General features: G+C 45.5%; 1 protein-coding gene across 2 annotated transcripts in view; it reads right to left on the bottom strand.

The window, feature by feature from the left end:
* Nucleotides 1-2068: 2068 nt before the first annotated feature.
* The window catches only part of LOC138786178 (zinc metalloproteinase-disintegrin-like agkihagin), a 35103-nt gene continuing 19123 nt past the window's right edge, over nucleotides 2069-18048 (bottom strand). For both annotated transcript variants that reach the window (XM_069963019.1, XM_069963101.1), the window contains exons 11-25: nucleotides 17897-18024; nucleotides 15530-15707; nucleotides 15235-15324; nucleotides 13667-13862; nucleotides 11742-11802; nucleotides 11501-11645; nucleotides 9457-9537; nucleotides 8845-8920; nucleotides 8477-8582; nucleotides 8281-8374; nucleotides 7887-7952; nucleotides 5504-5569; nucleotides 5192-5260; nucleotides 3713-3775; nucleotides 2069-2559 (exon numbers count right to left, since the gene is read on the bottom strand). In XM_069963019.1, the coding sequence (XP_069819120.1) occupies nucleotides 2533-2559; nucleotides 3713-3775; nucleotides 5192-5260; nucleotides 5504-5569; nucleotides 7887-7952; nucleotides 8281-8374; nucleotides 8477-8582; nucleotides 8845-8920; nucleotides 9457-9537; nucleotides 11501-11645; nucleotides 11742-11802; nucleotides 13667-13862; nucleotides 15235-15324; nucleotides 15530-15707; nucleotides 17897-18024 (1446 nt within the window). In that variant the 3' untranslated portion in view covers nucleotides 2069-2532. The remainder of the gene's footprint in view (nucleotides 2560-3712; nucleotides 3776-5191; nucleotides 5261-5503; nucleotides 5570-7886; nucleotides 7953-8280; nucleotides 8375-8476; nucleotides 8583-8844; nucleotides 8921-9456; nucleotides 9538-11500; nucleotides 11646-11741; nucleotides 11803-13666; nucleotides 13863-15234; nucleotides 15325-15529; nucleotides 15708-17896; nucleotides 18025-18048) is intronic.

Here is an 18048-nt window from a genome sequence, read left to right on the forward strand (position 1 = left end):
GTAGTTTGCTATGGGTATTAACTTTCCTGGATTCCTCCATATCTCACCCAGCTTTCCCTGGATGAGGTTTGGACTTCCTGGAACCTAGTGTTCACGTATGATAGGTATCTCAGGGAGATATAGCGATTCCCAACCACCATTCCTGTCACTGTCTCACAGCATGTATTAACCTTTATAGTTGTGTATTAACTTTTGTATGTATTTTACATGTTTTATGTGGTATGTTTACATGTGTGTTCATATGTTGCGGTTCGGGTTGCGTTACTTACACCCATGATTTCTTGTTTACTCAGCGCGTAATGATTGTAGCAGCTGCACGGCACTTCTATTCCATCGTAATGAACTTATTTACTGGTTTCCCGGGTGACTGATTACATCACTGAGAGCATAAACGTGTATAAAGACAGTCTGTTTCCTGTTTGTATTAGGCAGTTGATAAAGGCGACTTTGCCGAAACGCTTCTTGACTGATTGTATGTGTGCACCATGTCTAGTAAATAAATGCACTTTTGCAAGTTAAAGCTGTGGTGAAGTGCCCGGGAATCCTTGTTGATATATTACGATTGTATCCACGGGCACCACGTGACGGAGTGCCGACATTGTAGCTGCACTTCTAGATTGCAGACCTAATGCAGCCTGTGATCTAGAATTGAAAGACACAGTGCAGAGAGCTGATCGCTCCCTGCTCTGTGCCTCCTGTCAGCTGTGTCTGTGCCCTTACATGTTAAGGACACAGACCCAGATGACAGTAGCATATGCTTCAGTACTGAAGGAGGGAGTCTGGTCTTCATGGGCTGTGGCAATGCCCAATATTAAAGCCATTCTGGCAGGATAAAATCCAACTAGCTGGCAATTCGGCTACAAGTCCTTGCACTGTTGGAATGTGTGAAGCCCTTTTTCATATCAGTACAGATAGAAGATCCGACCTTACACTTACACCTTCCCCATAGTACACATTATCCTGGCTACGGCCAAACAATGTATACTTAAAGATTGGCTGTTAAGGCCCTATTACATAAAGCGATTATTGGCTGATTATTGGCTGATTATCGGCCATTATGGCCAATAATCCCTTTGTGTAATAAAAGGCAACAATCAGCCGACATGCATGGTGTCTTTCAATGTCTTTCAACATGGTGAAAGACCAACGATCCAGATAGCAACAATCTACTGCCATCGCACTGTGCAATGGGAGCAGCAGCAGCAGACCATCGCTATCTTCTATGGGCTGCCCTGACAATTCAACAATCACCTGGGCAGCCCCCCTGCAGCTTTCCGCACCCCCTCTCCGCTTTTACCCACTCGCTGTCGCTGCATGTAATAGCTGTGTTGACATCATTAAAGCGATGGAAGGAGGACCTTAAAGGTACACTTGGGGCACTGAAAATCACGTGAGCTAATCTACATTCCCAAGTATATGGTAGCTTTCCGTTTTTTGGTTGTGTCCTCTCTACCTGGAGCCGTTATATTTTTATTTTATTTCATTTTCTGTTCTGTGTTTTCTTTAATTTGTTTATTTATATTTATTATTTATTGATATATTTGTTGATGTTACTTTGGTGATTTGTAACAGATTTCCCATTTATCTTACAATGTCATATCAGTGTTTTTTGTATACCTTACAATCAGGGGCGAATTAACTTTACCATAGGCCCCGGGCTGTTCACCAAGCCTGGCCCCCCCCCCTCCCCACTGTAACTATGGCGGCACTAGCCTGGCGTTCATAGTACAGGACAGATAATGTCATGATGTCCTGATTTATGCAAAATTGCCATTAAAAAAACTGTGATTTTTTGCAAATCATGGCGGAAGTGTAGCCAGGAGACAGTACACCATTAAAAGTATAAGTCTTTTTGGGTGGTCATGGGCCCCCAGGAGCTCAGGGCCCCGGGCTGCCGCCCAAAACGCCCCTATTATAATCCACTACTGCTTACAATGTGAACTGACTTTAGAAAGGAAAAAGTAGGAAGAAAAACCCAATAAAGTATTTTGAAAAAAAAACAAGAAAAAAAACCCAACAACACTTCCACCAACCACAGAGGAAATGAGCAGGCGGGCTGGACAGATCATTAGTTATAAATAATTTATATATATATATATCAGATTGTGACAGTATAAATATAAGGCCAGAATATCATATGTATAAATAATAATGAGATCACAGGATAAACCACAGTAATATATAGAGTATGTATCATGATCATAAGAGAGACGCAAGTCCGGTCTGAATTCAAGCCGTTCCTCTATTGCAACCACTCAAAAGTGCAACGTTTCGGCTATTGTGTTTGCTTCAAGAAGACTGCACTGGCCGTTGTACTTGTTGCAATAAAGAAACGGCTTCAATTTAGACCGGCCCTTGATCTCTGATGTGACTGTCATATGTACTCTGTTTGTGGATGTGGATTGGTGCTCCAGCTGGTCACTGGCGGGGTGGATGGGGTCCATCGCTGGTTCTCCTGTTGTTTATACTGTCATACGTTGTTATGTAGAAGGTGCGGGGTGATGAAATGTCGTCTGCCTAGGAGCTTCCGTGTCATCTTCTGTAGTTCGGTTTTGCAGCCTAAAATAGGATTAATTAAGTCATGTCACTGGATAAGATCAATGGATAAATGTCACGTCTATCTATGTATATTGTAATGCTAGTGGGTTGTTCCTGTCAAGGTGAGGTGCCTCCCAGCAGACACAGCATGGCGGCCTAGCCTCCCCGATCTTCCTCCTTCTTCTGCTGCAGCATCCAGTCCTGTCCATAGGGTGCGTGCTGGCTCAGACTCTTAAAGGGCCGGCGCTCATCTAAAACCTGTACCTGGCCAACTATCATGTTGCACCACCTACAGTATATCAGGCAACCACAGCAACTCCTTCTAGCCGTAGCTCCAGTGAATATGTAGTTCTTTGACAGGGCATGACTTCTGCCATTTCGTTACTTTTTTCTTGCCTATTCCCTTATACCAAATTGCTTCTCCCATGTATGAACCCACCTGTTAACTTTAAACCTGTGGAGCTACCGTGTTTATGTGACAGACCTGCATCATTTGCATGACTACAGCGCCATCTATCAGCAATTTTGTGGACTAAACTGTTTATAATGTTATACAGTAAGGGCCCTATTACATGGAGCGATAATCTGGCGACCCCGCCCGGTACAGCAGATTATCGCTCTGTGTATTAAGGACAATGACCAGCCAATGACAATGATCATCAGCTGTTTATGTCTTTTTGACCTGCCCTAAAATCATCGGACAGAGACCGCGTATCGCTATGTGTAATAGAGATGCACGGCCAACGGCTGATGAATCTGTAAATACATTACCTCTCCACACTCCCTGGTGTTCTCTTTGCTTTTCCTCACTGCTGCCAGTTCAACTTCACAGCCGGCCTCTGAAGTTACAGCTTGCTCAGCCAATCATTGGCCGGGATGGGGCCGCCACAGCCAGTGATTGAGAAACCGGCTCTGAGGTTCCACCTGAGGCTGTGGACAGCAGACAGGAGCAAAGAGAACCCTGGGGAGTGTGGAGAGGTAATGTATGAACTTAACTTTTAAAGCAAGGGCTGCACGAACATCACTAAAAATATATACTCAGCCCTTGCTGATAGTCGTGTAAAAGGCTCAGTAAACCTGCGCCGATCGAGCAGATCAGCGATCGTTTACTATAGCAATCAGGCCATGTAATACCGCCCTGACTCTCAGAATAGTGAAATATATCATACAGTACCTGTGGTGGGATCGGGGGATACATTGGTGGCTGAGGAGGGGCTGTAGTTGGCGGCTTAATTGCCTAAAATCAAATATGGACACAGTTCAAACAGAGCAGGGTAAGATTGTTTTATTAAAGATTCACATCATATTATGGCACATTTTATTGGTGTACAGGTATTACAGCCATGAGGTAGTATAATAAAGATATATGTGACTAACGTCAATGGCAGCTAACATACCTCGCCATGTGCACCATTTTAGAAGTTTGTGCTTAAAGCGAATGTACCAATGGTACATCACTTGTTTTTTACATGAATAGACTGGTTCGGGGATGCCGATGCCGCTGTCCTTTTTTCGAATCGCTGCCCGGTTCCCGCGCATGGCACTAATCTATTACCAAGCACCAGTGGGCATGAAGCACTGGAGGCGAGCCGCTGGTCCTTAGTGTGACTATCAGCCCTCCCCTCTGTGATGCGGCTCCATAGCAATGGAAGAGAGTGGTGGTCTGTTGCCGCTGCTCCTATTCCACAGAGCGATGGCTGGCAGACTGTCGCTGGCAGTATCCTTTTTATGTTGAAAGACAACGATCTGCTGACATTGTGCATTATCGGTAATTGGCTGATAATCGTTTGGTGTAATAGGCCCTTAAAAAAACATGGCCACTTTCTTCCAGAGATAACACAACTCTTGTCTCCAGGTCAGATGTGGTTTGCAATTAAGCTGGAGTTGCAAATCCCCACCCAAACTGGAGACAAGAGTGGTGCTGTCTCTGAAAAAAAGTGGCCATGTTTTTCTAATGCTGCATAAACCCTTCAAGGCTTAGGCTATGTTCACACTATGAGGGGCATTTACTAAGGAGTCTAGTGTGTGACTCTCCTAATGAGGATTGGTGTATATTTTGTTCCAATATCTTGAGACTGATTTATTAAAATGTAGCACTGCCATAGCGAGTGTATCTAGGTAAAAAGTCACAAAAAAAAGCAAAATTTGCGCAAGCATATTCACCTGGTACTGACCAGATGTAAGCCTGCACCTATTTGTGCAACCTTTTAAAAATTTGCAAATGATAAATTGGGCGCTAATCCCGGATTATGCCAACTCTTTGGTAAATACTCAAAACAGATTAAAAAAAAAAGTTGCATCTAAAGAATATTCACCTGTCCAATACTGGTTCATAAATAGAACTTAGGACCAAAAATAGGCAACAAATCCAATTATTCATCTAAAAATAGGTACAAAACCCTTAATAAATTTCCCTGTAATTTAATAAACATTCTCTCCTGTTAGTGGCTTATAAGGAGAAGATATGAATAGTGTTATATGCGTGTGGGGTATGTGTCTGCAGACAAGAGGTGCTAAGACAACAGCTGCTACAAACACTATATCAGTCTATATCAGTGGTAAATATGGAGAAGTTAAAGTTCCTGTTTTGTGTCAACAATCTCCACAAAAGTGTTAGCTCCAGGGCTCGCTGCTTCCTTCCCTATATACTTACTTGTGGGAACTGAGGTGTCTGAGCCTGGACAGGAGAGTGGTGAGGGCGTACCACACAATTATACTGCATCTGTGCTCAAAGATAGAAAACAGTTATTGCCAGGTATAAGACATAAGGAAGAAGGTTATTAATGGTGGTCTGTAACATTGTCTACAGGCCTTTGTGGCTGCTGAATAGACCAGGTACAGACTTATGTCGATAAATAGTCCAGCTGTTATCATATAATGTCCAGATACATTTTTTTGTGTAAAATAGTCGATATACTATAATCTATGTATCACCCCAGTATGATGTGGAAAAACGGAATGATACCTGCGGCTTCTGAGACTGAGCTGGTGGCTGTGGTGGATACGTAGGTCGTCCTGTGAAGTTCTGCAACTGTAAAAAATAAGAAATATACAGATATACAATATACATATACAAATATACACATCTTCTCACTATGGCCTGTACCATCCCTCCATGTACTATACCCAGCACAATCCCTCTCCTCACTATGTCCTGTACTGTCCCTCCATGTACTATACCCAGCACAATCCCTCTCCTCACTATGGCCTGTACCATCCCTCCATGTACTATACTCAGCACAATCCCTCTCCTCACTATGTCCTGTACCATCCCTCCATGTACTATACCCAGCACAATCCATCTCCTCTCTATGGCCTGTACCATCCCTCCATGTACTATACCCTGCACAACCCCTCTCCTCACTATGGCCTGTACCGTCCCTCCATGTACTATACCCTGCACAACCCCTCTCCTCACTATGGCCTGTACCGTCCCTCCATGTACTATACCCAGCACAATCCCTCTCCTCACTATGGCCTGTACCATCCCTCCATGTACTATACCCAGCACAATCCCTCTCCTCACTATGGCCTGTACCATCCCTCCATGCACTATACCCTGCACAATCCCTCTCCTCACTATGGCCTGTACCATCCCTCCATGTACTATACCCAGCACAATCCCTCTCCTCACTATGGCCTGTACCATCCCTCCATGTACTATACCCAGCACAATCCCTCTCCTCACTATGGCCTGTACCATCCCTCCATGTACTATACCCAGCACAATCCCTCTCCTCACTATGTCCTGTACCATTCCTACATGTACTATACCCAGCACAATCCCTCTCCTCACTATGGCCTGTACCATCCCTCCATGTACTATACCCAGCACAATCCCTCTCCTCACTATGGCCTGTACCATCCCTCCATGTACTATACCCAGCACAATCCCTCTCCTCACTATGTCCTGTACCATCCCTCCATGTACTATACCCAGCACAATCCCTCCCCTCACTATGTCCTGTACCATCCCTCCATGTACTATACCCAGCACAATCCCTCTCCTCACTATGTCCTGTACAATTCCTACATGTACTATACCCAGCACAATCCCTCTCCTCACTATGGCCTGTACCATCCCTCCATGTACTATACCCAGCACAATCCCTCTCCTCACTATGTCCTGTACCGTCCCTCCATGTACTATACCCTGCACAATCCCTCTCCTCACTATGTCCTGTACCATCCCTCCATGTACTATACCCAGCACAATCCCTCTCCTCACTATGTCCTGTACCATCCCTCCATGTACTATACCCAGCACAATCCATCTCCTCACTATGGCCTGTACTGTCCCTCCATGTACTATACCCAGCACAATCCCTCTCCTCACTATGGCCTGTACTGTCCCTCCATGTACTATACCCAGCACAATCCCTCTCCTCACTATGGCCTGTACTGTCCCTCCATGTACTATACCCTGCACAATCCATCTCCTCACTATGGCCTGTACCGTCCCTCCATGTACTATACCCAGCACAATCCCTCTCCTCACTATGTCCTGTACCGTCCCTCCATGTACTATACCCAGCACAATCCCTCTCCTCACTATGGCCTGTACCATCCCTCTTTGTACTATACCCAGCACAATCCCTCTCCTCACTATGGCCTGTACCATCCCTCCATGTACTATACCCAGCACAATCCCTCTCCTCACTATGGCCTGTACCATCCCTCCATGTACTATACCCAGCACAATCCCTCTCCTCACTATGGCCTGTACCATCCCTCTTTGTACTATACCCAGCACAATCCATCTCCTCACTATGGCCTGTACCGTCCCTCCATGTACTATACCCAGCACAATCCCTCTCCTCACTATGGCCTGTACTGTCCCTCCATGTACTATACCCAGCACAATCCCTCTCCTCACTATGTCCTGTACCGTCCCTCCATGTACTATACCCAGCACAATCCCTCTCCTCACTATGGCCTGTACCATCCCTACATGTACTATACCCAGCACAGTCCATCTCCTCTCTATGGCCTGTACTGTCCCTCCATGTACTATACCCAGCACAATCCCTCTCCTCACTATGGCCTGTACTGTCCCTCCATGTACTATACCCAGCACAATCCCTCTCCTCACTATGTCCTGTACCGTCCCTCCATGTACTATACCCAGCACAGTCCATCTCCTCTCTATGGCCTGTACCATCTCTCCATCTTTTCAGTATGCTCAGTGCTGCTTTTCTTGGCACTATGCTCTGTGCTAATTCCAACATTATAGCTGCCTCTTATAGAGTGATAATAAGAGCTGAATGGTCAGAGGAGGTTTATCTCACCAGTCTCCCAGTGGGCTTCCCTACTGGTTAACTCTGTAAACACTTTATAATCTAAGATACCTGAGGCTTCATATACTGGGCTGGAGGCTGGGGTGGACTTGTAGATTTTCCAGCATTGTTCTGTAACTGTAGGAAACATGAAATATAAGATATAATAATATAATATAAGAACTGAAGAGAGATGAGAGAACCAGTCTATTCAATGGACACGCATAACCTTGTTACAGGGATGACAGTGATTTGGGACCTAGAGTATAAATATAAATAGAAGACTTGAGTTTTTTTTAATAGAAGTAAATTACAAATCTCAGGCACCAGTTTAATTGAAATTTTATTTTGTGAACAACCCCTTTAAGTGCCATTCTGCTAGTAAAACAATGGGTTGAGTTACTAAAAAAGAGCCAAGAGTACTCTTATGGCATAGAAGACAATGTAACGCAGGTGACCATCTTACCAGTGGATTGTAGAGATGGGAATCTGGTTGCTGAGGAGTCTGATTTTGGATCCCGAATGTAGGATTAGTCCGACTTGAGCCAGCTACACGGGATCTACTGAGACAAGAGGAGAATGGGTTGTATCAAGGCATGATGGGAGTTATTGTTTGTCGATGGCTAGGAACCACCGGCTGAAAAACACTATGGTGGTCATACCTCAGCCACATCCCTTCGGACCTCTTATAGAAGACAAAAGCCACAATAACCAGTACGAGAACCACAATAACAATGATGACAGCAATGGCAGTGGAGCCGGCGGAGCCTGGTCAGAAAGAAGGAGAATGAAGTTAAAGAAAACGTATAGTAGAACATTTCCTTTACATCAGGCAAAGTTTGTTCCACTCTAAGAAGGCTCTTTACAAATGGCTTACAGCTTCTTGTTGTCAATTTGTCTGCATGTGAGGGACTGAGAGAATTAATTTAATGGTGGATTGGTGGAGAGACATAGGAAGGGTGAGCTATTCTCCCCTTGCATTCATGTCGGCCCTTTCATACAACTCTGTATTGCTATATATTTTCCTTACTATTGTCAGCAATGGTGTCACAGTAGGGTGGTGCCCAGCCTTCCTCACAATGGCACTGCTGCTCATGGTCACAAACCTGTGAGAGATATAAAGTTAAAGGGAATCTGTGTGCAAATCATGCTCCAAACTGCTGAGGTCAAAGAGACACATGATACCTTTCATATAGTCATCTGTGCTTTCAGATAGAAAAACATTTGTATTCCCAATCCCCTGAACTTCTGCAGGCTAGAATGCTTCCTCACCACCGCTCCCCGCCCCCTATCCCTGCTTGTTTTACAGTAAACTGGAAGCTGGGCCCCAAGCAGTGATAGGGATGAGAGGGGGAGCAAGGAAGCATTCCAGCTTGCAGTCATTCAGGTACCTGGTGACGCCTCTTTGGCTCCTTTAGCAGAAAAATAAAATGTTTTTTTTTTTTTCACATTATGGAAGCACAGTCTTATATTTGAAAGGTGTCTTCTTGTCCTAGTAGCGATCTAACAGTGCACTGGACAGATTGACAGAAAATTTATTAGGAAAAGTTGGCTGCTTTCTTGAAAAAACAGTTATATCTGTGCCCAGGTTGTATGTAGTATTATGCATGTTACAATACAAGCACGTACAGTCAGGCCTTACCGAGTGTCCGGGGCACCTGGCAGCGCAGTGTGCAGATTGGGTGGCATCCGGAATTGCAGTGCATCTCTCATTTATACACATCTAGAAAATGACAATTTGTTATTTGCTAAGAATAGAAAAAAATCTAAACAATATCCAATAGTGGACTCATCAGGTCCAACTTCATGTAACCTTCTATACAGCCTATATGTTGCCTACCTGGAATATTATGTTGCAGGTTATCCCCCCTCATACCTTGTTTCTCCAAAAATAAGATAGGGACTTATATTATTTTTTTTCTATGAAAAAAGGCCTAGATGAAATCTATTCAAGCATCATATACGGTGCCATCGTTTCAACCTCTCTGGGCTAGAGAAGTCGAAACGTTGCCACCGTAATATGATGCTTAAATAAATTTCATCTTACCTTCACTATTGTATGCTGTCGGAAACCTTCATTTCTGGATGTCATATGGTCTCTGTTTGGGAATGGAGACCCCCTGGTGTGCGTCCTACACCTACTGACAAGAAGGCCACTCTCCACACTTTGTGATTGGTGCTGTTGGATCATTCGTTTTATGGTATGTCACAGAGACATGTCAAAAGTTTTCATTGGTAGGAGTCTAAGTGTTTAGACCGAGACTGATCAGGAGAGCGAGCTGGGAGAAATCCACATGCAGCGCATTCTCCCTCCATGTTCTTGTCTGTCTGTCCTAGACGGCCCTATAGATTTCCATTATGCGGCTGTCCAAGTCATATAATAGAGTCGGGAGAGAATGCACTGCATTTGGACTTCCCGTTTTCCCGATTGGTTGTGGTCTGAACACTCTGAATAATCAAAACATCTAACATGTCTCTGTGACATGTCCAATTTTTTTTTTTTTTAAATAATGGCAGGTACTGTTTAACTTTGTCTGGCGGAGTAAAGAAATATGTAGTGAAGAGACCCCAAAATACCTACAAGTTTATAAATAGGAGTAGTGGAGGCCAACTGGCAGTACTTCCTGGAAATTGCAGTTGAAATGAGCCTGTATGACCCATCTTGTGGTCATCGTAACCCCTATGCCCCTATGGCAGCAGGTTATCAAACCAATGCAGACAAATATGGTTTTAGTCTATATCTTTTAAACAGCACAGTTTCATAAATTCTTGTATGTTTGAAATATGTATAAAGTGACTCTGTACCCACAATCTGTCCCTCCCAAACTGCTTGTACCTTCGGATATTTCCTTTAAATCCAAGATCTGTTCTGGGGTCCGTTCGGCAGGTGATGCAGTTATTGTCCTAAAAAACAACTTTTAAACTTGCAGCCCTGTGCCAAACGGCCGTGGCCTAGATTGTGTATGCATTAGGCTGGCACAATCTCTCTGTCCCTGCTCCCCGCCCTCCGCATCATTAGGAATGCTCCAGCCAGGTATTCTCCTATTCATCAGCTGTGTGAGCACTGCACATGGGCTGGATTGTTAAGGCACCTGTGCAGTGGTCACACAGGTGATGAATAGGAGAATACCTGCCTGGAGCATTCCTAATGATGAAGAGGGCGGAGAGGAGGGACAGAGAGGTTGTGCCAGCCTAAAGCACAGACACTCTAGGTCACGCCAGTTTCACACAGGGCTGCAATATTAAAAGTAGTTTTTTAAGAAAATAACGGCATCACCTGCCGAACGGACCTCAGGACAGATAAAAGCAGCTATTCGAAATTACAGGTGGTTTGGGGGACAAATTGTGGGTACAGAGTAACTTTAATTTCACATAATGCATCATTTTTTTTAATGACGTGCTTTAAGGCTGTAATACATATGTATATACTCTGTATATGTCCAGTTTCATACAGCATCATACAGTTCTGTTAGGCGCAGCCAGCGTCCATTACTTGAAGGGCCTGGCTTCTACTCTCATGTTTTAAATTATAACAAAATTCATGATGGCGGTGTGGACAGAGCCTTACCTCTCGCTTGCAGCGGCAACAGAAGGAAAGAACTATATATCAGAAAAATGGATGACACTGCTGACCCCATCCTTAGGCTTCATAGCTTATTAGTATTAAAGAGTATAAGAAAACTTACTTTCCCATCTTCACACTTGGTTCCATCTTTCACCAACACTTTGGGACGAAGAGTTTTACATTCTGAAAACATGCAGTAACCTTGTCTTTCATTGATGGGTTTATCGCTGCCTCGAGAACAATACAGAACACCGCATTTCCCATAGCTGAAAATATAGAGATTTAAAAAATGAAGACATGTGTTACCATAGGATATAGCATACAGTGTGAGTATTTCCTTATAATCCTTGGGGAACGCCTACCTAGACTCATAGCAGCCAAGTTTGTTAGGTTCATAGCAGAAGTTCTTTGCTGCCACAGACCCTAGTATACAAATAGGACAAATGTTTAATAAAGAACACATTTCTAAAAGGTGAAATAAAAAAAAAAGTGATATAAAAGAAAGTATCATCCTCTAAATAGGTGCCTATACCCAATGCTCATCTATACCCTCCTAATTTAGTATGAAGGAATACTAACCCTATAACAAGACATAAAAAGGTTATTCTATATTCTATAAATATTTCTCCTAGATCACAGATGTGGGATGTGTACAGTCACTTTGCATGATCAGGCTCAGACAGCCTAACTCACAATCTAACCCTCTGTTATGTTCCAAGAGGGCTGGAGATGCTGCAGATGAAGGTAGTTTTCTTACCTTCATCCTCCTTTTTATTTAGCCAATTTACCTGCCTGCTGCCTCCCCACAAATTGAGAAAAAGCTCTGCAGAGTCACCCCAGCCGCTCATCACTGCAGGATCGGTACACTGAGGGTTGTAGCACCCCTCTTCCAGTGTAACGATCGACCTAATTTACAAAGCAGTAAAACTACCTTCTTATTAAGTGCCCCCTGCCCTATGGAAACAGAACAGTGGGTAAGATTCTTCTATCCTGCAGATTCGCGACCACAGACAATATTAGGGCCCATTAAATCCTATGTGTGCATTCATACCATCCGTGCCGTCATCTGTGCCATGATTCTTGCCGTGAAAAATTTAGGACAGGTCATAACGCAGCACGGATCCCTCTCCCTGCTCCTGTCACCCACTCCCATCTCCCTACTCCTATCTCCCCCGCTCCTGTCACCCGCTCCCATCTCCCCTGCTCCTGTCACCCACTCCCATCTCCCCAGCTCCTGTCACTGCTCCTGTCACTGCTCCCATCTTCCCGCTCCTATCTCCCCTGCTCCTGTCACCGCTCCCATCTCCCCCGCTCCTGTCACCTGCTCCCATCTCCTCTGCTCCTGTCACCCGCTCCCATCTCCCCCCGCTCCTGTCACCCGCTCCCATCTCCCCCGCTTCTGTCACTGCTCCCATCTTCCCCGCTCCTGCCATTCGCTCCCATCTCCCCCGCTCCTGTCACCGCTCCCATCTCCCCCGCTTCTGTCACTGCTCCCATCTCCCCCGCTTCTGCCATTCGCTCCCATCTCCCCAGCTCCTGTCACCGCTCCCATCTCCCCTGCTCCTGTCACCTCTCCCATCTCCCCCACTCCTGTCACTGCTCCCATCTCCCCCGCTTCTGTCACTGCTCCCATCTCCCCCACTCCTGCCATTCGCTCCCATCTCCCCCGCTCCTGTCACTGCTCCTGTCTCTCCCCCGCTCCTGTCACTGCTCCTGTCTCTCCCCCGCTCCTGTCACTGCTCCCATCTCCCCTGCTCCTGTCACCTCTCCCATCTCCCCCACTCCTGTCACCGCTCCCATCTCCCCCGCTCCTGTCACCGCTCCCATCTCCCCCGCTCCTGCCATTCGCTCCCATCTCCCCCACTCCTGTCACTGCTCCCATCTCCCCTGCTCCTGTCACTGCTCCCATCTCCCCCGCTCCTGTTACTGCTCCCATCTCCCCTGCTCCTGTCACCACTCCCATCTCTCCCCCGCTCCTGTTACTGCTCCCATCTCCCCTACTCCTGTCACCGCTCCCATAACCCCCACTCCTGTCACCACTCTCATCCCCCCCGCTCCAGTCACTGCTCCCATCTCCCTGCTCCTGTCACCAATCCCCTGACCCCCAACCCAGCGCATCTAAATGGATGCAATAAACAGACTGTTTTTCACGGAGCGGACAAAATCACGCTCCGTGAAAAACAGACAATACTAGATCAGAGCCTAGCTCTACCCTTGCATCATTTTCCAGTGGTGCTAGTGTCATTCTCCCTACAATCCAGTATGAAGTTGTGGGTGTATGATTTACCTGCTCCCCAGTAAAATTCACACTGGCTCCTAAGAGTGGGACAGTTTCCATTATGGCAGTAACCTTCCCCGTTCTTGCAGGGAGATCCATTCATCCGGAAACGATCAGGGGGACAGGTGGTGGATTGTCCATCACACATATCGGACAAATCACAGTCATCTTTGGCAGGTCTGCACACCGAGCCTGCGGACTTCAACTGTGGATCGAAACCAAGATTATATTGGGCATATGGGGGTCAACTCTGAAAGCCGTCGGCCACAAGCATCAGGCCATGTAATGGAGCCCCATGTAATAGAGCTCAAATTTTAGCAACTTTAGGCAGTCTATGCATTAAAACAGTGAGATTCATTTTAGTGGCTGGCATGTAATACTACATTATACCTGGAGGGGCAATGCAGGAGGAATATATGACTGGATGGCCCAGCACCCCCAGTGCACCGATACCTCCCCTCAGTGATGCGCCGCCTTCAGAATGAAGTCATTAAGTGGAGGAGATGTCGGTGCACTGGGCCCGTCTCCAGTGCACCAAACCTGGATATGCATAATAATCAGAGATGAGCGAACCGGGTTCGGGTTCGAGTCGATCCGAACCCGATCGTTCGCCATTTGATTAGCGGGGGCTGCTGAACTTGGATAAAGCTCTAAGGTTGTCTGGAAAACATGGATACAGCCAATGACTATATCCATGATTTCCACATAGCCTTAGGGCTTTATCCAACTTCAGCAGCCACCGCTAATCAAATGCCGAAAGTTCGGGTTCGGATCGACTCGAGCATGCTCCAGGTTCGCTCATCTCTAATAATAATATTAATTGAGTAGTTATAGTGGTACTGTACATTCTCTATAAGCACCTCATACATATATATAGATAAATATAGTTATTTTTCCACCTTTCATACTTTCCTCCTGCTTTTGATGCAGAATCTCTGGTGTACAGACTTTCTGTTCCTGTGTACACTCTAGCCAGGAATTCAGCCAACCCCCTCTCTCCCCCCCACTAGACTATAACTTTTTGCACCCAATGGAACTGAATTGCTGGCTAGAATGTCCTGTAAACAAGAACAGGAAGTCTATTACAGGATTGAAGACAATAGAGCAGGCAGTTTGCATCAAAAGAAGAAAGCATGAAAGATCACAGGAGTAAAATTATTTTATTTATAAATATATATTATCAGTAGAAAACGGCCGTAGTTAATACGAGCAAATAGACATCCGGCTAGAGCGTATACATATAGTATACGATCCGGCCGGGACCCCTAGCGGTGCTGCAAACAACTGACATGTCAGTTTTCTGCGGCTGCTATTCAGTGAATAGCGGCCGTTGAAAACCAATTCAGTGCACCCTATGAAGCGAGTGGCTTTATTGGACATACATATAACACCGACGCGTTTCAGACCCCACTGGGTCCTTAGTCATGGTTTTCTGAGGTATATTTTGCTGCATCCATAACGTCCATAGAGGGAACAGAACGGCCGGTCTCCTACGCCATGTGAACATGGCTTAAAGGGGTATTCCAGTCTGGACAAAATATGCAATGGAACAATATACACCTGAGAATGTCACCCACCTTACAGTCTGAGCAGCATTCACCCTCTGCACACTGGGCGCCGTCCTTCAGTCTGCATGTGGCAGCATCACAACATTTGTCGGTACATTCCTGTAACATTAAGGATGTAGCTGGTTACCCCTACACCCAAAATGTTTAAAGTATATAAACAGTAAAAAACACCAGACTTAATAAATGTCCTAAATCTTTGTACCCAACTCTTTATGTAAATCAATGGAAGTTACTGAATCTCGCATAACAAATCATGTCCTCAAGTAACTTAACTAAATTGTGAGGGAGATGTAGACGTACTTACCTCTACAGTGCCGCAGTCACATTCTTCACCTTGTTCTGTGAATTTGTTGCCGCATACAGGAGGAGACTGGATTTCATCCATGTTAGGCTTGTCCTTCATACACAGAGGCATATGTTCCAGGAGAAATTTCTGATACTCTTGCTGACTACAGGAACTGAAGGTTCTTGAAGCACTACCACTGCAGAGAGAATTGCAATCACAGAACCTACTATCTACATGAATGTATCTACTATGTGGAGCTCACTTTAGAATATTCACAAGTTATTAGGTTGGTGGGTCATTGTGGGAGATTATAAAGTCACCCACTTTATTCCTCAGTCTGCTCTTTGTTTATGCCAACAGGTGCCACAAGGGGCGAAGCTTTATAAGTCCATATGCAGTGAGCTCCACATATTACCAGTTGTAGATATTTAAAGTTTTTGTATCAAAAGTAAGAATGTATCATTAAAACTAAGTTAAAATCTTAGTTAACCATTCATTTCACTATTGTTTCTCAAGCTCCTTTAGATTTTTATGGATCTCCATAGTAACAGACTACTAACAATCCCTGTGTAGTCTGATTCTACCGTAACACACCCTTCAATCTGTTCTTACTTGTTCCTATCAAACAATCTGATGGACGGCATTCAGACAATTGTTAGATAGAAAACCTCCTGATCTCTCAAAGCCTTCATAGAGGACCATCTGTAGCCCCTGTACGCCCAAAATGGGTCTACGACAGAGATGAGCGAACCTCAAGCACACTCGGGTTTGTCTAAATCAGAGCAGGCAGCATTTGATTACCGATAGCTGCAGAAGTTGGATGCAGCCCTAGCGAGTCCTGGAAAACATGGATACAGCCAGGGCCGTATTACCAGCTGCTGCTGCCCTAGGCTGCTGCTGCCCTGTTGCTGCCCTAGGCACTAAGCCTTCACTCACCAAATAGCACATTGAATCTATGATTAGAACCGTCTGCAAATTTCTGAAGGAATTCTCAGCACAGGATTGGTAGGTAATAGCTCCAGGCCTCACATTTACCACCGCCATACCAGACCTAAACAACACAGACATGGGGTGACTGGATAACACAGACTGGATAACACCGCCACACCAGCCCTGACCAATACCACCATACAATGACTGGATAACACCTCCATACCAGACCTGACCAATACCACCACACTGTGACTGGATAACACTGCCATGCCAGACCTGACCAATACCACCATACAATGACTGGATAACACCTCCATACCAGACCTGACCAATACCACCATACTGGGACTGGATAACACCGCCACACCAGGCCTGACTAATACCACCATACTGTGACTGGATAACACCGCCACACCAGACCTGACCAATACCACCATACTGTGACTGGATAACACCGCCACACCAGACCTGACCAATACCACCATACTGTGACTGGATAACACCACCACACCAGACCTGACCAATACCGCCATACTGTGACTGGATAACACTGCCATACCAGACCTGACCAATACCGCCATACTGTGACTGGATAACACTGCCATACCAGACCTGACCAATACCGCCATACTGTGACTGGATAACACTGCCATACCAGACCTGACCAATACCGCCATACTGTGACTGGATAACACTGCCATACCAGACCTGACCAATACCGCCATACTGTGACTGGATAACACTGCCACACTTCCACAGTCTGAACGGGAGGTGGGAAACAAAAAAAAAATAAAAATGTTTTCTTCCCCCGCTCCCTGGTGCTGCCCCCCTGCAAGGTGCATCCCTAGGCACCGGACCATGGGTGCCTAGTGGTAAATATGTCCCTGGATACAGCCATAGGCCAGCACGACCTTTAATCTACAAAACCTACCATACATATAACTATTGCTCTGTCTGTTCCAGTCTCCACTTTGTCAGTCCAACCTCTCATATCCTTGTAACCAGGACTTTCTTTCCAACTTCCTCCTTTGGTCTTCTCCCTTCTAAGCCATCTACCCTTTGATCTCCCTCAAAAGCAACCTAAAAATCTGCAGGTTCGACACAGACAAGCTTATAATCGATTGTAAGGCATTTCCTCGATAATATATCAGTTTGACCTTCTTTACCAACCCCATCTTTTATATTGTTAAAGGGCAACTATCAGCAGGTTAGACAAATCTAACCTGCTGATATGTCCCTATTGCACAGGAGACTCAGAGGAGGAAGGTATGTGTCTTACTTTCCTCCTCGGCAGCGCTGCGGTGCAGTTAGTCGTGTGCTCCATGGTCCGGTGAGACCGTTAGAAGCACTGGGGCACCTGTTAGGAGCACTGCCTGTCCCCATAGTGCCCATCCGGCTCGCCCTCGGCCGGCCCGCTCCGTTTATTATATAAAATTTCTCTACTTCACCCACCTTCCAAATGAAGCCATGATACAAGATGTGTCCGTACAATGGCAATCATCATCGTGGTCCATTCCTAAGTTGTGTCCCAGTTCATGAGCAAGAGTTACAGCTACAGGGATATAGTCTTCATTGTGGTCCTGAGAATATAACATTGTAAACTG

Source organism: Dendropsophus ebraccatus, chromosome 1 (genome assembly GCF_027789765.1).
Source record: "Dendropsophus ebraccatus isolate aDenEbr1 chromosome 1, aDenEbr1.pat, whole genome shotgun sequence".
In the NCBI taxonomy this organism is placed as follows: Eukaryota; Metazoa; Chordata; class Amphibia; order Anura; family Hylidae; genus Dendropsophus; species Dendropsophus ebraccatus.